Below are 27,885 nucleotides of genomic sequence, written 5' to 3' on the forward strand. Positions count from 1 at the left end.
GGAGCTGCTAGAGGCCGTCCTGTCCAGGTGGGTTGTAAGGCTGGATCTGAGGACTGGGCAGTACAAAACTGTGCATTTTGCAAAATGCAAATTATTGCTTCAGGGTCCCTGGCCTGGAAAATGTGGTGTGTAGGAGAGATGGCACTAGCTTTGGGGCTTCTGGAAGCTAATTTGGCATGGCCCTCTCCCTGTTTGTTCTTTTTCTTGTGCTCCTGCTGCTTCAGAAGACCTAGGCAGGGTGCATCCTGTTGGTGGGCCTTTCCGGTTGTGCACTTAGGTGTAAAGTCAAGGGCCAGCCAGAAGATGGAAGTAAGAGGAAGCCCTTTCTCTTCTCCTGGAAGTAGCCCTCTGCGCCAGCTCAGGGAAGCTTACTCTTCTGCCCACGAGGCTTCTTCAGTCAGGGAGCCTGCCCTGGTATCTTCCCAGGGCTCTTTAGGAACCAGCTGCCTGGGTTCTCCCCGTGCCCCCGCCCTGGTGCCTGGTAAGAAGGCCCAGCACGACCAGAAGTCTGGTCAAGGAGCAACAGAGCGAGGCTCTCTGCAGTGCGAGGCTGCATCTGCGGGGCCACAGGCAAAATGTGCAGCTTTCTGGCCCACTACTGTCAGGCGCTGTGTCCCTCCCCCGGGCTCCCCAGTGCAACCTCAGACTTCCATGAGCTCTGAGGTAGCTTTTCCGAGCCCCTTGTTCCCTCCTGTAAATGCTGCTGTCGGGAGGTGTCCACCTCTCTTCTGGCAACGTACCTCCTCTTACATGCAGGTATTTGCTGGGGAGAGTATGATCTGGCGTCTTCTGTTTAATTTTCCTAGAAGTTGTCACCATTCACAAGTGTCATTATTTATGCTAGGAGCCCTTCAGCTGTACAAACCTTGGTCAGATATATGTGAATGTGTGGCGGCTCTTAGCTCAGAACCCGCAGCTCAGCCTTCCATCTCTGCCACTCACCTCTCCAGCCAAATTCATTGGCTGGTGCTCACTACTTACTCCACCCCCATGAAAGGTACAATTTGCCATTTTTTCAGTTGTCTTAAAGCGATGATCCCAGGAAGGAACCTTAGGAAATCTGTCCCTCTTCCCTGTTCTCCTAGCTTACTTTTTTCTTCTCAAATGTCTCCCTTCCTAAATTATAGAATATCATCTCTGTTTAACACTACGTATTCACCTCATGTTTTTTGGAAGTGCAAAATCTCACTTTGTGTCTGTTTACAGCTCTCTCTATTCACTCATTACTCACAGACTCGTTTAAAAGCGGAGGCCCCGAGGCACAACTCCGTATCAGTGGGTTTTATTTCATAGCTGATCGATGTTAAGGCGGGCCCCAGCATCAGCCCTGATCGGAACTCGAAGCTACTTCCTGACAGCAGAGACACAAAGTGTCAGTGGCATGACGTGATTAGGGAGTCGGCTCCAAGTCTGCCTTAGAATTAAATTTTCCAAAGTACATTACAAATCTCCAAGACCATTAGGGGGAAAAGGAGAGGGTGTGGCTTGTCTTTGAAAATCATGGTCAACACTTTTAGACAATTTAATTAGTCCTGCTGTTTGCAATGCTCTTTGCTCTGACAGCATCAGCTTGTGATATTTCTTCCCTGTTCTTTGTACCACTGGGCCATTCTCAGGCCAGGGGATGTAAGTGGTGCTGATATGTGGTTACCAGAGTGGGGAGTGGGGGATGAGGGTGGAGGGTGCCTGTTTTAAGCTGTGTTCTTTTGTTTAAATCAAGGTGATGCTGGGGAAGCTGTTTTGTTTTAGTGAACAATAAAATCATGTAACTCTCTTGTAAACCATGTCAATGAGTGTGTGAATAAGATGAATATGAGAAACTACCATCCCCAGGTCTTGGTAGCCAGACAGGACCACATATATCATCCTGCGTGTGTGCCTACGTGGGTGTCTATTTCTCACATGGTATGTGTAGAGATGTAGACCATGCAGGAGCTCCCAGAAGAATTTGTTTTGGGTTCTGCAAATGGATCATGTGTTAAACTTTTCTTTTATCAATAAATGAGTTTTATTTTTTATTTTTGAGAGGTTTCGGTCTGCATCTTTGTTTTCACCTTTTTTTCTTTTTAAATATCACTCAGATCTCTTTACTAGCTCTTACTAGGTCAAAATGTTTGTAGTTTATGTCACAGAGCTCATCCGGGGGAGTAGTGCAAACAGTACAACCACCTATGGAATTGAGAGTTCCCAAGAAAGGGAAGTTGTTTTTTTGTTAGACAATCCTGCTTTTCTTGAAAACTTGAGTAGGAACTCTCAGCCCCGTCTGTGTATATCAGATGACCGTAGTTGACAGGGATGATGGTTAGTTTCACATGTTAACATGGCTGGGCTATAATGTTGAATAACCCAGTTATTCAATCAAACACTAATCTAAGTGTCGCTCTGAAGTTATTTTGTAGATGTGGTTGATGTCTACAATCAGTTGCCTTTAAGTAAAAGTTTATCCTCAAAATGTGGGTGGGCCTCATTCCAATCAGTTGAAGGGCCTTAAGAGGAAAACTGAGGTCTAAATGGGGAAGAAGAAATTCTGCCTCAAGACAGCAGCATCACCTCCTGTACAAGAGTTGCCAGCCTGGTAGCCTGCCCTATAAATCTTGGACTTGCCAGCCCTGACCATCACATAAGCCAATTCCTTGAAATCCCACCCCCTCCATATATATATATATATATATATTTGCAGTGGGGAGATTGATTTCAGAACAGTGGAAGAGGTGACTCCTGTCCCCTGTTGTCACATTAAAAGGGAAAACAAGACCATCTGAGCTGCTTCTTAGGTGATCTGAAAACCAATCTTGGGGGGCTACTGAATTAGACTCCTTTAAAAGCAGAGGCCTCAAGGCACACTACTGAAGTATAGCACTTTACGGAGAGAGGAAGGCAGGGAATGTATTATGACTCCTTTTGATTACCAGTATTATTTCTGGAACTCGGGGTCACAGGGATTCAGTGACCGTTCCAAGTCATCAACCCTTAAGTGGCAGCATTAGGATATACACCGCAGCAAGCCCTGTGATTCCAGAACCCAAGTGCTTCCCAAAGGCACTGACTGCCTCCCCCTCTTTGTTACAGCCTCAGGAGGGAGGTCCACCTTTAGGGATTATTGTGAGGGTTAAAGAGAATGTTCTGAATTTCTTGGCATGAGAGCTTATGAAGCATTTTCTGAAACATTAGCCGAATTGAAGAAAACCAAGACTCAGAAGCAGTTTTACTTGTTTTGTGGTTTTGCGTCCATTCATTATAGTCATATCTCACTCACTTCCTTTGTGGAGAGCATTCAAAGCTTTTTAGATTGTTCACCTTTTCACATGTTTGTTCCTGCTTATGTTTACACTTAATGGCTATAACCCCTCCTTCCAGGTAACAAGGGCCCTCAAGGTAAGCCACTGCACTGCTGGAGGCATAAATTGAGTGACAGTGGACTGAATTTGGACCCTAAACTTGGGGCTCTTTGCTAAGTAGGCTTGCTTCCTCAGATTCCGCCCGTTGCAGACGTATGCAAGAAACTGTGTGTATCTTTAACTGGTACACTTCACTAGACCCTTGGTCATTGATCTCCCTCCCCCCACTCATTTTGGGGGAAAAAAATTGGAGTATAATCTACATGTAGTAAAATTCAGCTGTTTCTTAAGTGTACAGTTTGATGAGTTTTGACAAATGCATTTGACTACTATTTCAATCAAGATATGGAATGTTTGTTTTACCCTAAAAAGTTCCCTTGTGCCCCTTTGTAGTCAATTCCATCCCCATGCTCACTTGACCCTTGGCAACAACGGATATGATTTTTCTGTCTCTCGTTTTGCCTTTTCTAGAATGTCATATAAATGCAACCATCAAGTATGGAGTCCTTCGTGTCTGGCTTCTTTGACTTAGCATAATGCTTTCTATATTATCTGTATCGTGCCTTGTATCATTAGGTTTATTTCTTTTTATTGCCAAATAATATTCCATTGTATGGATGAGCCATAATTTGTTTATTCATTCACCGATTGTTGGACATTTGGGTTGCTTCCAGTTTTCGGCTATGATGAATAAAGCTGCTATAAATATTCATGTACAGACCTTTGTGGAGACATATGTTTTCATTTCTCTTGGATAATACCTAGGAGTGGAATTGTGGGTTTGTATGGTAAGTGTATAATAACTTTATAAGAAATTGAAAAATTGTTATTCTGGAGTGACTCTGCTATTTTGGATTCCTACCAACAGTTTTTAAAAGCTCCAGTTGCTCCATATGTTCACCAGTACTTCATATAATGGTCTTTTAAATTTTAGCCAGCTTAATGGGTATATAGTAGTACTTTTTTTTTTTTTTTTAAAGATTTTTTATTTATTTATTTGACAGAGAGAGAGATAGCTAGAGCAGGAACACAAGCAGGGGGAGCGGGAGAGGGAGAGCAGGCTTCCCGCCGAGCAGGGAGCCCAGTGCGGGGCTCGATCCCAGGACCCTGGGATCATGACCTGAGCCGAAGGCAGATGCTTAACGACTGAGCCACCCAGGCGCCCCTATAGTAGTACTTCTTTGTGGTTTTAATTTGCATTTGCCTAATGACTAGTTATGTCCTGCACCTTTTCCTGACTTATTTGCCATTGGTCTGTCTTCTTTAGTGATGTATTTTAAAATTTAGCTTTCTTAAAAATTGTAAAGCTTTTTGTTTTGAAGTAATTATGGATTCACACGTACAAAGAAATGTATGGGGAAGTCCAGCGCACCCTTCTTCCAGTCTCCCCCAATGTTAAAATCTTGTATAACTATATTACATGACCAAAACCAGGAAACTGACATTGACACAATATATAGAGCTCATTCAGACTTCTCCAGTCAACATATGCACTCACTTGCACATGTGTGTGTGTCTTTGCGTGTGTAGCTGTAAGCAATTTTATCGTATGTGTAGCTTCCACCACCCCAGTCAAGATGCTTATCTGGACCATCACCACAAGACTCCTTCATGCTGCCCCTTTATAGAGACACACTCACCTCCTCTGCTCCCCCTACATCCCCAAACCTGGGCAACCACTAATCTGTTCTTCATCTCTATCATTATGTTACTTCACAAATGTCATATAAATTGAATTACACGGTATGTATCCTTTTGAGATTGGCTTCTTTCACTCAGTATAATTTCCTTGATGATCATTCAAGTTGTTGCCTATATTAATAGTTTGTCTTTTTTTTTTATTGCGAAGTCATATTCCATGGTATGGATGTACCACAGTTGTTTTAACCATTCACTCATGGAAAGAAATCTGCATCATTTCCAGGTCTGGCTATTATAGATAAAGCTGCTATGAATATTCACTCGGGTACAAGTTCCTGCATGAAAATGTTTTTATTTCTATGGGATATATATCCAAGAGGGCAATTGCTGAGTTGTATGTAAGCCCATTCTTAGTTTTAAAAGGAACTTCCGAGCCATTTTCCAGAGTGGCCATACCATTTTACATTTCTACCAGCAATGTGTGAGTTACTTAGTTTCTCCACATACTCGTCAGCATTTGGTATTGTCATTATTTTTTATTTTAGCCATTTACCAGATCTTGTAAATGTTTTGTTGGATATACCCCTAAGTATTTAGTTTTCTTTGGAGCAATTGTAAATGGTAATGTGTTTTTAATTTCTATTTCCATGTGTTCATTGGTAGTCTGTAGAAATGCAACTGATTTTTGCATGTTAATCTTGTGTCCTACAGCCTGTCTGTACTCAGTAGTTCTATGAGTTTTTGTCTAGATTTCTTGGGATGTTCTGTGTAGACAGTCATGTTGTTTGCATACAGAGATAGTTGTATTTCCTTTTTTTCCCATCCTGTATACTTTTTTTTTTTCTTACCGCAATAGCTAGAACTTCTAGGACTATGTTAAAAAAAGGAGTTGGTGACAGTAAACATTCTAGTCTTGTCTCTGATCTTACAGAGAGAACATTCAGTCTTTCACCCTTAAGTATAATATAAGCTTTAAGATTTTTATGGAAGTTTCCCTCTATGTCTGTACTGAGAGATTTAAAAAAAAATCATGAATAGGTGAATTTTGTCAAATTTTTTTTCTTCATCAGTTGACATGATCTTACAATTTTTCTTTTTTCACTTATTGATATGGTAGATTAAATTGATTGATTTTTCAATATTGAACCAGCCTTGCTTACCTGGATTAAATCCTACTTAGTCATGGTATGTTATTCTTTTTATATATTGTTTTGTTCTCACCCAGACTCCAGAATGATGCCTTTTTGTAAATGAGCAAAACCATATGCCATAACTGCTATTCTTGGCATAAGTGTACTTTTGCCTCAGGCCAGGTTCCCAGCTGCTAAAGTGCTGCATAAAGCCTGCACGTGTTTCCTTAGGACAGTTTCTCAACTTTGGTATTATGTACATTTGGGGGTAAATAATTCTTTGTTGTGGAGAATGTCCTGTGCATTGTAGGATGTTTAGCAACATCCCTGGTCTCTAGCCACTAAATGCCAGTTGTGGAATCCAAAGTGTCTCCAGACATTGCCAAAGGTACCCTTGTGTGGGGGGTTGGGAGTGGAAATCATCCCCCTCTCCTATTGAGAACTACTGCCTTAATACATTTAAGCTCCTTCTTACCCCTAGCTGGAGGGATTTTTTTTTTTTTTTATCTTGGCCATGGAACAAAGGTAAGTGTGTGGTTATGGATGCTGCAAAAAGATCTGCCTTTTTAATAGTAGTGATAAAATATATAACATCTTTTGAGCCTTTACTATGCCAACTACGCTAAGCACATTACCTGTATTCTCTTCTAATACTCATGTCCAGTGAGGGAAGGCGCTGGTAATATCCCCACTTCGCAGACTGAGGCATAAAAGGTTAAATAACTTAACCGAGAACACACATTTTCTGAGTGGTGGAGCCAGGTCTGTCTGACTGCAAACCTCGTACTGCCCCTGAGATCTGCCTCTCTGCCACTAACTCTGTTACTCACAACCCTCAGTGGACAGGGGACATTTCCAGGCCCCAGTCTGGATGCCTAAGTCCTCCCACACTCCAACCCCAACATATCAGGACTACCCACCATTGCCCAAATACTTAAAACCTCTAGGCCTTTGCTTTGGGCTTTTCCCTTAGCCTGGCTGGCCCTTCTCTGTGCAAAATCTGAAGCTCAATTTTAAGATCCAGCTCAGATGGCTGCTCCTCTTTAGAATCTTCCCTGGCTACGTCAGTCATAATTTATGACTCCCTCCTCAGCAGAGCAGTAACATCCCTTCTCTGGCTAGCCTCCTCTCTACTTATGCTAGAAAGCTGTGACTACTTGGTCACTCCCTAGATCATGGGCTGCTGGCGGCATTGATCGGATCGGGCTTGATCTTCCAGTCCTTGTCTGTGCGGGCTAATCTTGTATCTGGAATTAGCTGGTTACTAAATTCAGTGTGGTTTCCTTTAGTAGGGAATGGAGCCTGGCCTCTAAGGAGTTGACATCGTTATATATACTTTTAGTTTTGTATCAGTCTAACCAAGCACTTTCCTTGGTTGGACCCTGTAGATTTGTTGAGGAATCTTAAGAAAATTCTAAAGGCTTGTCTTTTCCCAGCTGGGTCCTTGAGAAAGTTCCTGCTCTTTACTTGGTGAGACCTCTTGTGCCTCTCCTCAAGACAGAGCTAGCAGAGGCTGCCTGAGGTCTTCTAAAGTCTGTCCTTAGACACTGAAATGTGGGTTGTTGTCCAGCACCTGGGCCCAGTTCACCAGTTCACCATGGGCTATCAGGAAGGGCCACCTGTTCTATACCAAACCAGCCGTGGGCCTTGGGCAAATCACTCCATATCTCAAAACTTTATATACTGTATTTTTCTCTTTCTGTCTTTTAGAATCTCCATAATCTTCGGTCCAAAAGAGAATGGTTTTCCTCCCCAAGGTCTAGGGCTCTGCCCTTCTTCACCCAGCTACTCATTTTGAGGTTCTAGCCCTGGCCTCAGTCCTCCCCGCCAAGACCTCAATGTGTCCCCTCCAGAGCACTGCTCCAATTTCTAGAAGATACATTGGCTTTCTCTGTTAGGCCTTGATAAACCCCATGTGCTGGTATAGTTGTGCAGGCCTCCACCACAGCCCTCTGAATGAGCGGGCTCACAACTCCTTTGCTGTTGTCCAGTGGATTCCATCTGCCCTCCCACCCTGGACATGGTTGTGAGTCCTCACTTCCACCTGTCCTGCTTGCTGTCTAGCAATGCTCAAGGTTGCTGCGGCACTCTTACCATCCAGTCTCAGAACTGGATCACACAAGTGGCTTGGGGTTGAGCTGACCCCACCTCCCAGGATCCAGACACTTTGTCTGTTAATACCACTTAGAATTACGGTGATACTCTTGGCCTATGAGCTCATTAGACTAAGCCCTCTCAGTCCTCCTTGCTGCTGTTCCTCCATCCCCTGATGTCCTATGTCATGGACCCAAATGTAAGGCAAATATCGGGAGTCAGACGCCCCAGATTAAATCCTGGCCCTGTCACCCATGAACCGGGTGACCTCACTTTAAGTCACTAACATAAGTTACAAACCACCTAATTTATGTGTGTCTCTGTCCCTCTGCCTGTGAATGGAGACAACAGTACTTACCTCATGGGGTTTCTGTGAGGATTAAATGAGACAAGACCTGTCAAGTGCTTGCACAGCACCTGCCATATAGCAAGTGCCAGTGAGCAGTGGTAGTGAAGAGGATTATGGTGAACTGTAAAAATGCCCAGGCTGGAGGTCAGGAAACCTGTATCTTTGCCTTTCTTTGCCACTGTTATGCTGTGTAAGACTCGGGACGTTTGGAACCAGAGCCCCAGGGGCTTGGGATGGGAGAGTTTCCCTGAAAACCTTGGAGTCTATCACAGCCCAGTAGGCTGTCTTGATCCCAGAGCGCCCTCTGGTGGTTGACAGGTGAAGGTGCAGGCTCGGGAAGACAAAGGGAAGGAGGGGCCTGTTCTGGAAAGGTGGGCTGGGTGGAGAGAGGCTCCCCCTTCCTGAAGGTGGAGAGCAAGTTGTGTTTTAGGGAGATAACCAGGCTGGGTGCAGACCTGAATGTGGGTCTTATCTCTGTGAAGTGTTAGCTGCAGGACCTCAGACAAACCCTTCTCCTCTGTGGGCCTTGGGATGAGGAACATCAGGAATGAAGATGCACTAGATCAGAATTTCCCAAAGATGATTGAGCAGACCCTGGACGGTCATTTTAAAAGTCTGAATGTTTATGTGTTTTCATGTGTTCTAGAAAAAATAGTAACTTTCAAGTCCTTTAGTTTATGGATGTGTCATTTTAAGGTGAATAAAAATATTTTTTTAAAGTTGGAATGCACTAAAAGAAAATTATTAAGTATATAATGATACAGGTGGTATTAGAACAAAAATCGTAAATTAAGTGATAAGCAAAACAGAAGTCGGGGCAACATTGGACTTGCTTATATATGCTTTCCTGCACAGTTCTGAGAAGTTAATCTTACCTACATACTATCTGGTATTATTTCCTAGTATAATGGTCACCATTTATTGTTTATGCTTCTAAACAACAGGAAGCCAATTCATACCTGCCTGAGGCCACACTGGTGTGTGGCAGAGGGGGTTTGGAACAGAGCATGTCCAGCCCCAGAGCCACAGTGTGCTGGGGTGCCTCTCATGGATGTGCCTTCTCTGCCCACCTGCACCGGGAACTCCTCGGCAGGGACTGGGCTTTCCAGTCTCGGTGTCTCCTGCAAGGCCTGTGTCACAGCTGCCCGGTGATGTTCACCTCCGGCTGGGCCTTGGGAGTGAGCCGTGGAGCAGTAGCCGTAGGCTGGCTCCGGGCACCAGGAGGGCTGGCTTCCCGAGCCCTGTGCTATAAAGCTCACTCTCCCCGTCCAGTGCCATGTGGTGCAGAGGGTGCTGGCCAGGGTCGGCAGTCCTGAAGTCTTGTCCCAGGCCATTCACGCACCTGCTGATTAGTGGACTTGTCCACTAACTGTGGGCAGTTGTGTTGGAATTAGAGGTGTTTTCCCTGAAGAGTGTTCTGGGCCCTGCCCCCAGAGGTTCTGATTTTTTTGTCTGGCTCTGGGGCTCACAGATCTATATTTTAGCCATTTTGCTAGGTTTGGGAATCACGGTGCTTGATGACCTCAAGGGTCCTGTCTAGCCCCCAAATTCCTTGAACCTCAGCTTGGCAGGGCTCGTAGACCCTCGTGCCCTTCCCCTGACCCAACCCCAAGCAGGACAAGTGACATACAAAATAACCGTAAAAAAGACTCTTTATTATTAAAAAAAAAATAACAAATGGCCAGTGAAACTGTGCATTCTGTCACTCACATGCACAGTTACACACACAGCTGTGAGCCATTTGAATGAATACGCCCTCACCCACAGAGCTCCCTCTGTCAGCAGCAACCCTGTGGGTGAGAGTCTCTGTTGCTCATCCTTTTGATTTTTGCCTCCAGAAACAACACAAATGAAAAATCAGTGGACCGGAGAAAGGGATTGGTAGGGGCGGGAGTGGCAAGGCCACCAGAATTCTCTGGTCCCTGCCACTCCTGGCTACATACACTCTACACATGTACACACATCTATACATGAGGTGCCCACATGTGCAGACACGTGCCCACATTGACCCTCCATGCATAGGGTTGAGTCACTGCAGGTAACACTTAGATTGGCAGGCATCTGAGATGGAGGGGCAGGAAAAGGCAGAGTGTCCAGCCTGGACACTGAAGTCCAGCTCCACGCCTCCACCCTTCCCTGATGCCCCGAATGGGGAGTTCTTAGTACCTTGTGTCTAGGGAAGAAAAATCCCTTTGGGGCAACTCATCCAGACAGCAAGGTTGAAAAGTGCCTAAGAATTTTAAAAAATGAAGAATAGGTCCTCCCTGCCTTTGGCCCAAAGTGCTTGAGAAACTTGGGCTGAAGAACCCAGAGTTCCATGAGGTCTGAATTCCTTAACCAAAAAGGTTCAGGGCTGCAGGAATCCTGGCAGGTACTGCCTGGTGGAAAGTCATATGACTTAACGAGGCAGAGCAAGTTCCTTGGACTCTGCATTAGAGGAGTGGGGCCCCAGGAGACTGAGGCCAAGTGATGCTCCTCGGGTGCCCTTGTCGCCCCAGGCCTAGCACAGTGCCTCACACTGAGCAGATGCTGCAATTATGTGTGAACGAGGCAGGGTGCACAGGTGACTTGGTGACCTGCCCACCTGCTGCTCACCTCTCAGCCCCTAGAGGATGCCTTGTGGCCCTCCAGGGTCAGATGACCCTGGACCTTGTCTCTGTAGCTGATGTAGTAGGTGCCTGTCAGGTGGATGGCCTCCAGAATGGAGCTGTGGGCAGCTGTCAGAATGCTCCCTGACAGAGCCACCTCCCTGGGGACTGAGAGATGGTGGGCAGTGAGACAGACTGCCTCTTGCCCATCCTAGGAATCGGTTTGTCCTGGTTTCCCAGGGTTAACTGTTCTGTACCTCCCCTTCCTGCTGAGGGCCCTTGTGCTGTTTTTGGAGCTCCACCCTCAGCTTCCCTCCATCCTCAGGGACTCGCTGGGGGTCTGCAAGAGCACATTTCAAGGTATGGCAGCCTGGACTGGGGATGGGGGCTTCCCTCCCACTTTTCCAGCCATGCTCAACTCACTCCTCCAAGTCCTTGGCTTCCTCCCTGCCTTCCTCTGAGGATAGCTAGAACATAACCTCCTCACAGCTCCCATAATCACTCTCCACCATATCAGAGCCCTCATAGTTGGCGGGAGCCTGGGTCTGGCCCCGCCCTGTGAGATGCCCACCCCCAACCTCACAGTCAGCATAAGAGGGCCCAGCCCGGCTGAGGCGCATACTCACCCCTTTGTAGCCCCCCTCTGCCAGGCAGGGCCCTCCCCCTCCCTGCCGGAACTGTGAGTGGTAGTAGCTGATGGCCGTGTACTCGTTGAGACAGGGGGCCAGCAGGTGTTCCCGGGGACTGGGGGGCCGTGGGGGCATCAGATCTTCCAGGTTCTGGTTGCTGTAACGGGGTGGGAGGGGTGCCCGCTTGTTTTCCAGCTCCAGTGGGAAGGGGAAGCCCCCATAGAGGCCAGTGGAGTCCGGCATCACGGGTGGAATCTGGTGGTGGTGAGGCGACGGCGGCAGAGGGCCAGGTGTCACTTCCGAGTGGGGGTATTCCCAGCGTTCCTTCCTGGAGTAAGTAGGGGGCCAGACCGTAGCTCCGCCTGGGCACACTGAAAATGACAAGATAGGGTGAGCACAAGATAGGGTGAGTCTCCTTGGTGAAGGTTTCAGCAGGCCTTTTAGCTGCTATACATGATTCAGCGTGTGGTAGAACCAGGCAGAAGAGTGCATGGGTATGTGGCCATCGATGTGTGTTGTGTCTGGCAGCTTAGACTGGTACCTAGAATTCAACGGGGCCACCTTCAAGGCCAGAGGTTTAACCCAAAGCCAGCTCATATTGTAAACCTGTGCCAATGGTCTGAGAGTCAGTGAATAAGGGAAGAATATGGATGACTCCATGTAGCCTGCTCGCCTCTGCTGGAAACAGCAGCTCCGTCCCAACTCCTGCTGGTGACTTATGTCTCCTTAACAGAAGGAAACGGACACAGTTTGGACTGGGGGAGGGTGATGGCATCTGTTACAGAGGGTGATTAAATGAGATGTGGCTTGGAAGATTGGAGACCAGGCTTCCGTGGTCCTTCTCTGTCCCTGCTACTGAATAGTTGGGTGAATTAGAACAAGTTACTGTGTCTTTATGGGCCCCGATTACCCTATCAGCAAGAAGTTTATGAAAATATCTTTTTTAACTATTGGTGAATAAGCCAGAAAATATAAAGTGCTTTACAAATTCACCTCCTTTCGAGCCAAAGAGGAGAGTGAGGTGAAGACCCCTCCTCTAGGTCAGTCAGGTCTGGCCCAAGGCTGTCATACCTCCAGACTGGGTGGCCAAAAGCTTGGACTACTGCTCTTTCCTTTCCCAGAAAAGCACAAAGGAGCAGAAGCCCCCCCTTTCACCCCGGGGATCCCATTTACCCCTATCCAGGGTCTACAGGTTTCTGCCATAGATATCAATCCTATGGAGTGAGTTGGAATTTAGAGGAGGGGGTCATGGTGCAGTGGAATGAGCCACAGATTCTGAGTCCAGAGACCTGGCATCTGGTCCAGCCCACCAGTGCACTGTGACCTTGAGCACATCCCTTCATATCCTATCCCAAGGCATTGGACGGGATGGTGGCCTCACCTAATGGAGTGTTTAGGTCTACCACCTATTCCATCAATTCCAGAGGCTAAGGGCCTCTGGCTATACTGACCCATCTCTTCGCCTGACCATGTCCTCTTAATGACAGGCTCGTTGTCAGAGTGGGAAAGGGCCACTGCTGGTGGGAGTCTGGGAGGCACACTGCAGACCACTGGCCGCTGCTTAGAGCTGGGTCCAAAAGTGACCAGTTCATTTGGAACTGAGGTCTTGCTGGACTCCAGTTGGTTCAGGTTGTTGCAGGAGCTGGTGCTCAGCGGGTTGAGCTCGATGGCAGGCATAGTTTGGGTGTCAACACCAACACTCCTGGCCAGGAGGTCTGGGTCCTCCATGGCCACGGGCTTGTGGGACTTGCAACGGCGGCAGTAGAAGAGGAGCCCAGCGGTGCTTAAAATGATAAATAGCAGGGCCACTATGAAGATCAGAATCTCCTGCTGCCCCCAGTCACCCCTTGTGATCTCAGGGGTGACTAGGCAGTGTCCTTCTGAGCAGCCCCTTGCTTCCATTTCACACCTGCAGAGACAGAGAAGTAGTCAGTATACTTCCCTTTCCATGTCCCCTCTCACAAAGATTTATGGACCCCTGCACTCAAGCCTACCTTCTCCAATTTTCAACCAAAAAAAAAAGAAAATGGATGATAACGATCACACATATAACATCAGAGCCTTCCATCTTCCACGAGGAAGGTGTGGCAGTCAGTTACAACTTCATTCATGACCATTTGGAATCTAGGCTCCGGGCACTTCTGTTATTTCCCATTCATGTGATCTAGGCATTGGATATATGCTCCACCACTGGGGTGAGATTTGCCACCACATACTGTGGTGGAGGCAGCCGACATACCCGGCTGTCCTCAGCATTAATGTCAGAGTCCCAGACACAAGTCAGCAGCACCCAGCCATGACAGCTGGGCACCAGTGTTGCTCACTGTTCTTCAGGAGACCACAGGAACCCGGCTTGGTCTTGCACAGACCTTCCATTGGACAACTGTTCAGAGCGAGCACTTGGAATTGTATGACCTCCCAGGTCACCGTCAGCTTGGCATTCCATGGTGTAAGGCTCCTAGGAGGCTTCCATGGCCAGCTTCATTCACTTTTGAGGGATATTAAGAAAGGCTCCCTTCATTCTACTTGAGTCCCAGTGTCTACATATTCACCACCAACACTTTGTCCTTTTGGGTTAGACATTATCCTCCCCATGTTCCTCTTTTAAATTGCAAACACCACCACTTTCAGCCAGGAAGTATCCTGCCAACACATCGACTGCAGAGCGAGGTGTGCAGTGGGGCCAGAAATGCCAGGTGCTGAGAGAAAGGACTTGGTCACAAACACATGGGGGGATTTGGACAAGCCCTTTCCTTTTCTGGGCCTCAGTTTCCCCATCTGTAAAGTGAGCGGGTGGACTACATCATTGGCTCTCTTATGCACACGCTGACAGCAAGGGGATCACTTGAGAGCTTGTTATAGATAGAATCCCAGGCCTCATTCCTTGGAGATTCTGATATAGTTGGTCCAGAAATCTGTATTTTTCACAAGTATCCCTGATGATTTTTTAAAGACTCCTAAACTGGGGAGCCATAAAACCAGATAATTACCAAGCCTCTTTACCTCTAGGATTCTAGGGATCTATGGATTCTTGCAATCCCCCAGGCCAGCATAATACAAGGCACAGGTAGCTTGCAGTGGGGTTTGAGACCCACAGCAGTGTTTGTACCTAGTGGAGTCATTGTTCCCAGGCCACTTTCTGGGAAGTAAGAACCCTCCTTCCCTGAGTGTTCTGATGCAGGTGGTTGGAGGGAGAAGCCTTGGCACGTGGAAAAAGCTGAGAAGCCAGGTCGCTGGAGCACTGAGCTCCTGGTCTCCCATTGGCTTCTCTGGAGATCAGAGTGTAGAGATCATTCCCTAATGGTGCCAAACCCAGGGTGAGGAGCCAAAGGCAGGTGGCCTCCCCTGTGCTTACCTGTCTCCCATATAAGGGTGAGGGCAGTTACAGGAGGCACCTTCAGGGGACGAGACGCAAGTGCCACCTTCCAGGCAGGGTGTTGAAGTGCAGTTCTCCCTTTTTTGTTCACAGTGCCTCCCGGAGAACTGGGGGGGACACTTGCAGACATAGCCTGGGAGGGAGGGCAGGGGGAAGAGAGTCAGGCAGCTGCAGGCTGAGAGGCCCTCCAGGACAGAGGGGGGCCTTGGCGTGTCTGCAGATCCGCGTGTCCATGTTGAGTTACTGAGTGCCTCCTTCTGTGACAAGCACCATGTGGGGCACCGGTGCCCTGCTAAACAAGAAGACATGATCCCGGCCTCAAACCATGTGTAGTCTACAGAGAACAGGCATCTAAAGAATAGTAATCATCCTAGACAACACTTATTCAGTGCTAGTCACCGTGCTAACAATCTGCATGTGTCAGCCCATTTGAGCCTCATGACAACTCTGAAGTTGGTTACTGTTATCCTCATCAGGGGACAGGTACAAGTTGATGGCAGGGGAGGAGATGAGGCACAGAGAATGCGTGACATTTGCTCAAGAACACCCAGCAAGTAAATGGCAAATTTGGGATTCAAACCTATTGAACCAATTGTGTATAATATCAGTATATTAGTAATTATCATAAAACAACAGAGCCTAGCAAGCCAAGGGAGAGTGGGGACTGCAGGGCGAGGGAGGTGGGAGGAGCCAGAGCATCCCTATGAGCCGGATGCAGGAATTAGGAATTAGGACTCTTAATTCCTAATTCCTAATTCCCCTTCTTCCAGCAAGGGGAAGCCACTGCAAGGTTCCAAGCAGGAAAGTGATGCACTCAGACCTGCTTTGTATAAAGGTCACTCTGGTGCCCTGCTGGAAGGCGCAGGTGGAGGGCGAGAAGGGAGAGAGCAGGGAGACAGCCGGCCCAAGGGTGAGAGATGACAGCTGCCTGGTAGTGCGGACAGACAGAAGTGATGGACCCCTTAGATATTCTGCAGATGGAAACGACAGTACTATTACCCAGGCAAAAATGAGAAAATGGGATAATGCCGAGTGTTGACAGAGATACCGGATCCTCCTGCGTTGCTGGTGGAAGTGCAGCTGCTGTGGCCATGCTGAAGAGCAATTTGGCCCTAGTTAGTCAAAATAATGATTTACATCCTCTGGGTATGTGAGTTCCATCCCTGAGTGTGGTGTGTGTGTGTGAAGGAAGTTCTTGTGCAGGTTCACAGAAGATGTGCATGAGGATATTCATGCCACATTGTTGATGGAGGTGGGGTGTTGAAGCCAGCAGGGTGTTCGGTGCTAGCTGAGTAGAGAGGGAAGACGTGAGTGCATGCACACACATCGGGGTACGGAGCCACAATAAAAGCAATGTGTATGAATTGTGGCAGCGTGGATGGAAAACTATAAAAATTATATATCACTTATATAATTAGAAATTCAAGCATGTGTAAAACCAGTAATGTACATTTTGCAAGAACTCGTTTAAGAACTTTAAATGTTTGCCTATTGGTTTGGGGAAGGGAAAGGCAGCTGAGTATAGAGTAAAGGGGAATATAAAAGAGAAACCTGGCACGGACCAATCATAATACTAAGGTGTGTGATGAAGTTAACCTGTGGCATCAGAGGTCCCTGTTCATGCTGGTCCCCCATCCATACAGGTAGAAAGTCAGTCCTTGTTGAGGGAGAACAAAGACTCCTGGCTTCCCTTAGTGTAGTGGATCCCAACCCGTTACTCATGAGATAGTAAGGGGAAGAAAGAGAGATTTGGCATCAGGGAGAGGATTGCTCCACTGAGATCTGCATGCCAAAGGCACCTCTCTCACTTAACAGCCATGTGACCCTGGGTGAGTTCCGTCACCCATCTGGGTATCCCTTACATAGCCCAGCAGTTTCCTATGCTGTAAAATGGAGCCATTGACGGCTTTCTTTCAACCCCTCTCTCCCTCATGGGGCTGTGCTGAAGGAATATACTTGGTAAACTCTCCAGTGATACATGATTGCTAGTACAACATGCTGGGGTCTTCTGAAGAGCCTTCTGGGTTAAGCCTTGGAGTTATTTCCAGCCCTTACCTGCCCCGCGGGTCTGTGAGCACTTGCCACCATTGAGACATGGGTTTTGGCTACAGTCATTGCTGTGTGAGCAGCACTGGGTGAGGGCCTGCCTCTCTTGCAAGCTTGATGCCTTCTTGCCATGGACCAGCAGCTCCAGCGCCTCTCCATTGATCACGACCGCATCCAGGCAGCCTTCAAAACCCTGGGACACGATTGGGGAAGAATGCAAGAGAACAAGGCCACCCAGAAAGAGGTCTCCTTCGGGCCCGAGACCCTGGCAATTCTCTGGGAGCACAAGGGAGGCGTTGCCTGAGCTGTCAACCAACAGGCGAATGGAAGTGTCTGTCTCCTCCACCACAATGGAGTGCCACTCTTGGTCATTCACGTGGAGCCCGGAGGAAAGATTTCCATAGAAACCACCTGGGCAACGGTATTCCAGCTGGAGCACTCCATCAGCCAGCTGCAAAGAAAACCCAGATGGCCATCAGCAAAGCCAAGAAGTCCTTATAAAAAGTACTGCTAACAGGCTACCAGTGCAAAGAATGTTGGTTGTATTTTCATGGGTGGGAGAGGTAGTGTTTGGGGATTTTCAAGGCTGTTTTAAACATTGTAGAGTATTAAAGCCCTCAAATTGCTGTTCTGTCTGTGGTCTCATTTGGCCCTTACCATGTTCCATGGGATGGTCCAGGCAGGGATGGCATCTCCATTTCACAGATGAGGAAACTGAGGCCCCGAGAAGCCTTGCTGACCAAGACTGTCTCTTTTGGATTCTTCTTTGTAGGCCTCTCCCGTGTTCTGTGCTCCTCAAGTTGGCCCTCAAGGACACCAAAAACCTCCCTCCCTCCCACTCTCTTATTCAGCAGTTCTGCAGTTCTCAAAGTGGGTCTCCAAGACCTTTCCAGGGGACCCACAAGGGGAGACCATTTTTATAATAATCCTAAAACATTATTTGCCTTTTCTACTCTATCTCTCACAAATATGCAGTGATTTCCAGACATGTGCTATCACAACAGATGAACGCAGAAGTAGATGTGAAAATCCAGCTGTCTACTATAAAGCCATACATAAGAGAGATTCGCAAAAATGTAAAACAGTGCCACTCTTCTTTTTTCTTAATTTTGGAAAATGTAATTATTGTTCACAATAATATGGTATTTATGTCAACATGTAATAGGTTTCTTGCTATTTTTAAATGAATAAATAAAGATTTTAACATTTCTCAGTTTTAATTTCTAATACTGAAAATACTGATAGCTCTAGCCCACATAAACAAAACTTCCCTAGGATCTTCAATTATTTTTAGGAGTGTGAAAAAGTCCTGAAATCAAGAAGTCTGAGAACCACTGGGTTAAATCATTCTAGTTTACCTCAGCTCAAGAGGTAGGACTACTGTGGTCACTCTGGGTTGTGTAGAGCTTTCTCTGGGTGAAAGTTGAAAATCCAATCCAGTGTTTTACAGAAGTTAGCCATTTGTACATCACCTTCCCAATTTTTGTCCTGGTTGAATACTACCTATACAGTTATTTATGTAAAAGGAAACTTACTATTATTCCAGTATGTAGACTCAAAACACTGTCCTTAAATCACTCCTTTCACTTAGCTAGGACCACAAATCCATTGGTCCCACCATCTTTTCATTGTCTCTCAACCTCTGTAAGGTTCTCACCTCTCTCCTTCTCCAGCTTAAATTCCATAGCCAAACTCCTGTCCTCACTTACTTGGTAGAACTCATTTGGCAAACACACAAATCTGGTAAAATCCAACTCTCCCTCTGCTGTATGTGAGCATCATTGAGCTGAACATAGCTGGAGAAAAACACGCAGCCTTGCTTATTGATCTCCCTTTAATTTCATGACTGCAAGTTTCAAATGAGCCCTTTGTGGTGCCTAATTATGGTGCTATCTTCCTTGGTTTACTCTCCCAGGTGACTATTTTCACAACCTCTCTCTCCTCAAACCCCTGATGCTCGCCTCCCCATCCTTGCTCTCAGCGATCAGATGGGGACTTGCAGGCACTCTTACCATCATATCTGTCCACCTTGGTGGAAGCCAGTCTCTCCATTCATGTACTTGGTCTTACCTCCTCAAGGACAAGTTTCCATTGACCTCCTTTCTCTTCCCTACATCTTTGTTTGTTCATTCTCTACTGTACCATTCCAGTCATCACACAAACATGCTGTTATTGCTCTAATCTTTAAAAAAGTTGTCTTGAACCCACTTCTCCCACCAGAGATCACCTTCTTTCTTTGCTCCCTCTTTGCAGCAAAATTCTATCCCCAACCCACCGACCCACCACAATACTGAAACCACTGGTGTCAGGGTATTTAGTGGCCTCTGTGTTGCCACGTCCAGTGATTAATATCACTTCCCATCTCACTTGACCTCTCAGTAGCACATTATCAGCTGGTCACTCCTTCCTTCATGATACATGTTCTTCATTCAGCTTCCTGGATACAATACTCTTGGTTTTCCTCCAGCATCACTGGTTGCACCTTTTCAGTCTCCTTTGTTGGATCCTTCTCTTCCCCCAGATATCTCAATTTGGAGTGTTACATGGATGAATCCTTGGTCTACTCTTTTTACAATCTATACTCCTTGGTGATCTCATCCAGCTTCATGGCTTCCAATACTAAGTATATGCTGAAGGTTCCCAGATCTTCATCTCTTATCCAGACCTTTCTCACAGACACTAGGCTTGTTTATCCAGCTCCACTTGGAAGTCTAATAGGCATCTCAAACTTATATCTCCAAAACTGAACTTATGATCTTCCCCCAAACCTGCTCTACCCATAGCCTTCCCCTGGTCTGTTGGCAGCAACTCCATTTTTTCTAATTACTCAGGCCCAAATCTTACTCCTTGCTTTCTCTCCCAGCCCTCATTCAATTCATCAGGAAGTCCTGTTGTTTTTGCCTTCAAGAATCTATCTAGAATCTCAATTCTTCTTCCCAGTTCACTGTCATTACCCTGATCTAGACCACCACCATCTCTCACGTGAATTATCGCAGTACCCTCTTGGCTGGGTCTCTGCTTTTATCCTTGTTTCTCTAAAGTTGTTTATCAGCACAGGAGCCATGATGACCCTTCTGAATATGTCACATCATGTCAATTCTCTGCTCAAACCTTCTTAACCAACTGAGCCACCCAGGCGCCCCTGCTCAAACCTTCTCATGCCCTCCATTTTGCTCAGGACAAAAGCCAAAGTCCTTCAATGGCCTATGAGAACTTTATAGATACTCCCTCATCCCATTGTATCTCTGACCTCAACTCCTACTACTACTGTCTCCCTTGCTTACTTTACTCAGTCCATATACACAGCTGGACTGTTCCTTAAACATGCGAAGCATTCTCCTACCAAAAGGTTTTTACACTGCTATTCCCTCTACCTAGAATGCTGTTCCTCAGATGTCTACCTAGCTAATTCCCTTACCCCCTTCATATTCTGGTTCAGTTACCAACTCAGTGAAGCTTTCCCTGATCACCTTACTTAAAATATCAACTTCCCACAGTCCTGATCCCCCTTAACCTTTTTTTTTTTTTTAAACCAAAGCACTTATCACATTTGGACAAACTATAATTTTCTGAGTTATTATTTTTATGTTTATTGTCAGGCTTCCCCTGTAGGGTGAAAGCTCTCAGAGGGATTTTTGTATTATTCACTGATGAGACCCAAGCACCTAGAACAGTGCCTGTCACTTAGCAGATGCTCAATAAATATTTATTGAATAATTAATTTCAACTAGCTGCCAAAGTCTGCTTGTTCTTTGTCAAAGTGGGAGATTGGCTTTTATGTTGATGGTGTTAAAATCAGACAGGCAAACTGAGATAGTCTACAAGATGTAATCAGTAGGACTGAAAGACCATGAGAAAGAAAATTCATTTTCCTTCCATGTGATTCCATGTAACTTAATGCCGGGTTTGTAGTCTTGAGCACCCCAGTGATAGCCAGCCTCCCACCCATCTTGGAAAACACTGGTCTGTTATTCAGCAAAAGTGATAAAACAAACCCACCATGACTAGATGGCCTCCCATTTCTCCCTCTATCTTCAGAGGCTCTCTCTCCTCCCACAGAGCAGCCCAACCTCTGGTTGTCTTTGGCTATATATATCTCCAGGTCCAGGCCTTGGGCCATCACAACTGGAAAGTCTTATGTCTTAACCCAATAGTCACACCAGCATCCCTGAAAAGCACGCAGGGTTTTCTTTGCCAGAATTTGGGCTTCATGGCTGTTCCTCAGGCTGTCCCCACCTCCCTAGCCTGGCACACTCACGTGAAATCTCTCAGGCTGGCAGTGCCTTACCTTCAGGGAGACGTACACTGTCTCATTGCTGAACAGGAGAATAGCCTGTGATTGGAGTGTTTTCAGGTGGAAATGGATGTACCAGTTCTGTGCCTCAGGAAGGCTGTACCGCCCAAAGCTTCGTCCGCTGAATCTTGTGGCAGTACCTGTAGAAGAAACCAGAGATGTCAGCTCTCCATGAAGTGGTCCCCACAAAGTCCTCCAACTGACTTTGTCTCATTCAACCTTTTGGTGACATTGCTCACATTTTATAGAGGAAGAAGTGAGGCTTCTTGGCGGGTGGGGGGTTACCTGTCCAGGATCATGCAGCCAGACAGAGGCCATCACACTGCACACCTTCTTTTGGCCCCAAAGACCCTTGCCTCGGGTCCCAGCTTGAGTCAGGAACTATGAGCTCAAACCATTAAGAAAACAAGGATCAAGCCAGAAATGTTACCCATGAAATGTGTGGAAATCAAAATTTCTATCCTACATAGTTTCTGTGTTATTTCTGACATCACTGGGGGAAAGAAGGAAGCAGAATTGAAGAGGTTTCTGCATATATGTGTGATTTCAGGAATACCACAAAGGTCATTTGCCTCAAGATCTCCCCTTTGCAATTAGGAGTGTAACCATTTGAGAAGCGTGTAACCAGATGAAGCACTGCTGAGAGGTCAAGAGTCACTGCGATCAAGGAAGGGGTGCAAAGTTCTGGGAAGTCCTGCATGTGCACCGCCCTGTAGCAACTGCTAGTGTGCATAGTTGCAGAGTCAGGAGGCTCCACTTCAACTTGACTTTCTCCAGCTTATTTTTTTTTTTAAAGATTTTATTTATTTGAGAGAGAGAGAATGAGAGAGAGCGAGTACATGAGAGGGGGGAGGGCCAAAGGGAGAAGCAGACTCCCTGCCGAGCAGGGAGCCCGATGCGGGACTCGATCCCGGGACTCCAGGATCATGACCTGAGCCGAAGGCCAGTCGCTTAACCAACTGAGCCACCCAGGCACTCTCTCCAGCTTACTTAACCATGGGACCCTCTTATGTGGACTACTTCTTCCAAGCCCTAGGAAATAGCATTCTGCATCCCGCCTTGGGGAATGCTGAGTTATGTATATTAAGCACTACCCTCCCCAGAAATGAGTTCAGTTGTTAAATCCCTAAAACCTCAGTGTGAATAAGCTTATCAGTGGTCAGGCAAGAAGAGGAGCTGTATAGGCCCCAGATACCCCAGATTGTTGAAGAGAGGGAACAAAAGCCAAGAGGAGAAAGAAGCACCAGGAAGCCTGAGACGCATAGAATTTCAAGATCCTAAGAGTCTGTCACACCTTAGATCTAAAACTCTCTGCTGCGGGCAATTCTGTTGTAGTAGGTCATTACTGGATGGGATATTGAAGATGATCTAGATCGTCTAGGAATTCCCAGACCTGGCTGAATATCAGGATCAGCTGGAGGGAGTTTTAAAATACAGAATACCAGGCTCTACCCTCAGAGAATATGACTCAGTAGTTCTGGAGGCACATGAGAATCTGCATAAAAATCTCCCTGTGATGGGTGTGCTCCTGAGAAGCTGGTCATGTGATCCTTGGCATAGATGCCAGTTACACGGGTGTATTTGGTTTGTGAAAACTAGTTGAGCTGTACACTATAGCACATGGACCTTTCTGTATGCCATGTGAATTTCACCAAAATGTTGAAAACAACAACAAAACCCTCTCCTCCAAGTGATTCTGGCGAGCCAGCCTCTCCAGTATTTCTCAAAGTGCAGCCCTTGGGCCATCTGCTTCAGAATTGCCTGAGGTGCTGGTTAAAAATGCCAATTCAGGGCGCCTGGGTGGCTCAATTGGTTAAGCGACTGCCTTCGGCTCAGGTCATGATCCTGGAGTCCCTGGATCGAGTCCCCATCGGGCTCCCTGCTCGGCAGGGAGTCTGCTTCTCCCTCTCCCGCTCCCCCCTCTTGTGCTCTCTCTCTCTCTCTCAAATAAATAAACAAAATCTTTAAAAAAAAAATGCCAATTCAAAGGAAAGAGAGAGAGAGAGAGAGAGAAACCAAGAAACAGACTCTTAACTATAGAGAGCAAACTGATGGTGTACCAGAGGAGAGTGGATGGGGGATGGGTGAAATATGGGAAGGGGATTAAGAGTACACTTATGAGCACTGAATAATGTACAGGATTGTTGAATCCCTCTATTGTACACCTGAAACTAACACAACACTGTCTGCTAATTAAAATCAAATACTTCATAAAAAATGCCAATTCTAGGCCTCACCCAAGACCTTCTGAATAATACACTTTGGAAGTGACACCCAGGAGCAGGTCTCTTCAAAATCACACTCCCCATGGTTAGCACTTAGCACAGTGCACACAGCGGGTGTTTCACCAATACTAACTGAATGAATGATGTTCCTGTCTTCCATCAGTGTACGTGTAGTATGTTTTCCTTCTCTCCTGTTTGCCAGTTTTATGAGGCAGAATAATGGTTCTATAATGTAGTTTCTTATATTAAGTTGTTGGCATTCCACTTTTTTTCACTTCATATTTCTTCTTTAGCGGAAGTTCATATAAGACACTCTTCTTGGGCTGCACAAAAATAATCATCTTTGTCAACTCTTCCAATGAGCTAACAGTCCATGATAAATTTAACTCACTGTACTATTTTAAACACTAAACTGTACTTTATGTTCATATCTTGTGAGTGTCAATAGATCACTGGTTTAAAAGAGTGTAATAAATGAGTTCTTAATTGGAAAAAAAAAAACACTCCCTAGACGATGTTGCACAAGCATGAATTTTAGAACCTCTGCTCTCTGGTGCCAGGTGACCAAGAGAGAACCTTCGGCCATCACAGCTTTCCTTGCAGGCAACTCTGGAGCAAGAGACACAGAAGGGAAGCACTCCCCCACCCTGCCCCATAAACACACACACACACCAAGAGTAGCTCGCCCAGCCAATATACAGTGGGACCTGGAGAAAGTCCACAAATCTTTAGAGAAAGAATTTCCCTAATGCAAACAGGGGGAACCCATAAAGAGTAGGCCAGGCAGGGGGCGATGGTGAATGGGACACAGTGTCATTTTCCTTTTGCCAATGCTCCTGAGCTGGTCCAGGGCATGGATTCTTGATGCCGGGGTGCTGGAGTGAGTCTGCAGGAAGAAACCGACTTCCTGTAGAGCTCAGTGAAGAGCTCAGGCTTTAGAGTGGGACACACAGGTATTTAGATAACCAGCCCTTCGCTGGAGGCCATGAAGTTTCAGGTCAACCAATACAATCCCCATCCCTCAGTTTCAACTGTAGTTAGAACTAATGACCCTGCTTCGTAGGGTGTTGGTGCCAATCAGTTTAGGTAACATCTACAGTGCCTGGCACATGGCAGAGTCCTTCTAGCAACAGCTGCTACCATGTGAATGACGGCCATCATGGACAGGGTGCTTATGGGCCGAAGGCTAAGTGCTTTTATAACCATTAAATAATATACTCCCCAAGCCAACTCCAGAAGGCAGGTGATAGTATTTTCATTATTTTATAGATGAAAATCTACAGCTCAGAGAGTTTAGTAACCCATCCAAGGTTACACAGCTAATAAGAGATAGAGCTGGAGTTAAAACCTAAGCTGTCTAAGTCTTAAGGTTATAGCCACCAGGCTGTAGTAATAATAGTAGTACTATTAGTAACTCATGTTAGTGACCTCTTTCTCTCTATATATCAGGCACTTTTCTAAGCAAGCCCTTGATATTTAATACTCATTTAATCCCTATAACAGCCCAAAGACACAGAGAGGCTAGATAATTTTCCTAAGGTCACTTGGCTCTCAAGTGGCAGAGCTGGGATTTAAACCCAGGCAGTCTGATGCCAGAGTGTGTGCTTTCAGTTGTCATGCTAACTGCTTCTTGTATCCTTACTGTTATTTTCAAAACTCCAGAAAGTGGCCAGGAATAGGGTGCTATTCCATGACTAGATTTTGTGAGGCCACGACCCATCCCATGGTGGCCTGTGGCCTTTAGCCCTGCTGAAACTCCCCTCTTACTACCCCACAGGGCCTCCCTGGGATCTCCATCCCTACAGTCAGTCTGGCTGAGCCCTACAGTGCTGATTGTCTTGGGGAAGCCCATTCCTCACCATTGCAGGAGCAGCTCCTCTCCAGGCGGTGCCGTGGGGTCAGGATGCTGAGCCTCGCTGTGCTGTACGTGGGCCCCACCCTGGGGTCCAGGTGCACTGTCTCTTGGCACATTTGACCCTGGCAGCTTGGGCCCTGGCAGGGCACCACGGGCATGGCTGACCTCATCTGAATTCCCACTGAGTGCTCCATCTCTTTGGCTGAGCGAGTGATGACAGATGCCAGCTCCTGGAGCTTGTAGAAAGTTCCAGAATGCCCCTCAAAGACCAGGAGCACATCCACCCCAGCTGTGGCCTCTGCAGGCTGAAGGCTGGCCAGGTGGATGTTAGCTCGTTTGATGTCCAGTTTGTTGCTGAGGAACCTCTGTAGGTTCCTCCAGTGGTCGCTCACCAGCTCCTCTGGGGTGAGCTGGTGGAAGCCCATCCACATGGCCTGCTGCAGAGCCTCTCGCCCCACTTGCCACACATGCACGTGGACCCCAGCAGTGGCGGCGAAGGTCCCGTCACTGACTGTGACGTTGAATGCATAGCGGCCACGAGGCAGGCCCTGGGCGGCGATAATCTTGCCATCGGGGGCGCCCACTGAGAAGTGCCTGGCCAGGGTGTCCTCTCCTGCCAGGCTATAGGTCAGCATGTCCTGTGGGTCTCGGTCTGTGGCATGGATTTTGCCCACCATGCCACCCTGGAACTCCTCCTCCCCGATGGTGATGAAGATCTCCAGTGGGAGGGCGGAGGGTGGGTAGTGGCTCTGCTCCGTGACATGGACTCTGACAGATGTCGAAGACGAGAGGGGAGGGATGCCACTGTCTGACACCTGTGGGTAAAACAAGCACTGCTATTACCCCAGGACTGCAGCTGTCTGTGGCCCGAACAAGTCTGGGCCTCCTGGGGCAACAATGTCTCTCTGCTTGAGGCCAGGCTCAGCATGTCGTCACAATCGAAAAAGAGGACAATAACTCCAAAGCACCAAAAGTCTTGTGGAGGGAGTTATATCCCATACCTCCCAGTAAAACTTAACTCCGTTTCCTCATCTGACAGCTCTCTGAGCCTCTTCCTGTCTCTCAAGCCACTCGCACTCATGCCTCCTTCCTCTCCAACGTCCCTCATTCTGTCTCTTTCCTTAAGTGAGTCATCAAATGTCTCTTCATGATTCCAGTGTGCATCCTTCGTGGCCCCTGTCAGCCGAAGGAGGTTCTCTTTGGGATCCCCCTTTACTATGTGATTGGGGTCAGGGTGGGCATTGCATCCTCAGGTCAGCCAACAAGTACTTACTGAGTGCTTTCTACAGGCCAGGCCCTCTGTTGTGATCGGGAGAAAAGAGACCGTCAATACGTTACCAAATAAACAAGAGAATGTCAGACATGGATAAAGTGCTGTGAAGGAGATAAATGGAGCATGGGACAGAAATCTGAAGAGTGAAAGGGTCCTAACTCAAATCAGGTGGGAGGGAAGTCGTGACACTTGAGGAAGAGGTGACCCTTGAACTGAGTCCTAAGGGATGAGAAGAGGTAAGGAGAGGAGGTGACAAAGGGAACAGCAAGTGACCAGCCCCAGAGTAGAAAGAATGTGATGAGCTCAATGGGGCAGAAGGGCCACGGCTGCTTGAGCGAGTGGGCAGGGCTGAGGACCAGAAAGGGGCGCAAGGGAGGCCACCCTGTCACTGATGGGCTGAGGAGCCCAAGGTCGGGTTTTATGTCAGAGCCGTGAAAAGCCACTGAAGGTTTTAACAAGGCCATGCTATGACCTCAGTTAAGCAAGGAAAAGAATGTAAATAAAAAATGCCTTTTCCTTTCATATTTTGCCAAGCGTCCCTGCAACTTTCTGTCCAGATTAGCAAGGACTAAGTTTCCTTCAGTGACTTGTTCACTTTCCCAGCTGTCACCAGGGGCCTCCACAACTTTCCCTACAGTAGTATCTTGTTCACGTGTGTTCCAGTGCTTTGAGTGGGCGAACAAGTTGTGAAATTATACCTAGTGCTGGGATTTGTGCATAACACAGGTGGGATATCAATAGCAACAGCAATAATTAATACTACTGCTAAGTCTAACATACAGCTGGCATCAACTGAGTGCAGACTGTATGCTGGTCACTTCTAATGCTTCTGATGCATGATATGAGATATCCTATCAACCCTAACTGTAACCTTAACATTTCTTAGGAGATAGACACCACAAAGTCTCCCATTTTACAAAAGCTATCACTTAGGCTCAAAGAGGTCAAGTAACTCACCCAAGATCATATGGGAGGTAAGGCCAGAGCAGAATCTGTCCTCCTACCTGTGTCCATGGCCCCTTTCTTTGCTGGCCTTTAGTGCCTCCC

General features: G+C 46.9%; 3 protein-coding genes across 5 annotated transcripts in view; 2 read left to right on the forward strand and 1 right to left on the reverse strand.

Annotated features, from left to right (window-relative positions):
- The window catches only part of LOC118006659 (proton-coupled amino acid transporter 1), a 62,231-nt gene extending 43,773 nt beyond the window's left edge, over positions 1–18,458 (forward strand). The window contains exons 11-12 of one of the 3 annotated variants that reach the window (XM_034999382.1): positions 17,964–18,061; positions 18,167–18,458. In XM_034999382.1, coding sequence (XP_034855273.1) covers positions 17,964–18,061; positions 18,167–18,169 — 101 coding nt within the window. In that variant the 3' untranslated portion in view covers positions 18,170–18,458. Of the gene's footprint in view, positions 1–17,333; positions 17,402–17,963 lie in introns of those variants that run through there. The other 2 variants (XM_034999380.1, XM_034999383.1) reach the window with 2 other exon arrangements.
- Positions 7–2,023, forward strand: LOC118006660. The gene has a single exon (XM_034999384.1). The coding sequence runs from the start codon at positions 85–87 to the stop codon at positions 1,291–1,293; it is 1,209 nt and encodes a 402-aa protein (XP_034855275.1). The 5' UTR covers positions 7–84; the 3' UTR covers positions 1,294–2,023.
- Positions 11,608–27,885, reverse strand: part of LOC118006662 (protocadherin Fat 2-like) — a 61,925-nt gene continuing 45,647 nt past the window's right edge. The window contains exons 18-23 of the mRNA XM_034999386.1: positions 25,570–26,380; positions 21,480–21,625; positions 17,201–17,642; positions 15,125–15,278; positions 13,221–13,678; positions 11,608–12,140 (exon numbers count right to left, since the gene is read on the reverse strand). Of these exons, the coding sequence (XP_034855277.1) occupies positions 11,608–12,140; positions 13,221–13,678; positions 15,125–15,278; positions 17,201–17,642; positions 21,480–21,625; positions 25,570–26,380 (2,544 nt within the window). The remainder of the gene's footprint in view (positions 12,141–13,220; positions 13,679–15,124; positions 15,279–17,200; positions 17,643–21,479; positions 21,626–25,569; positions 26,381–27,885) is intronic.

The sequence above is a fragment of the Mirounga leonina genome, unplaced genomic scaffold (assembly GCF_011800145.1).
Source record: "Mirounga leonina isolate KUSES-001 unplaced genomic scaffold, KU_Mleo_1.0 Mir_98, whole genome shotgun sequence".
Lineage (NCBI taxonomy): Eukaryota > Metazoa > Chordata > Mammalia > Carnivora > Phocidae > Mirounga > Mirounga leonina.

What these genes read in the sequence shown, in the direction of transcription:
- LOC118006660 (XM_034999384.1), top strand. Translation starts at nt 85, where the DNA reads ATGCAAATTATTGCTTCAGGGTCCCTGGCCTGGAAAATGTGGTGTGTA.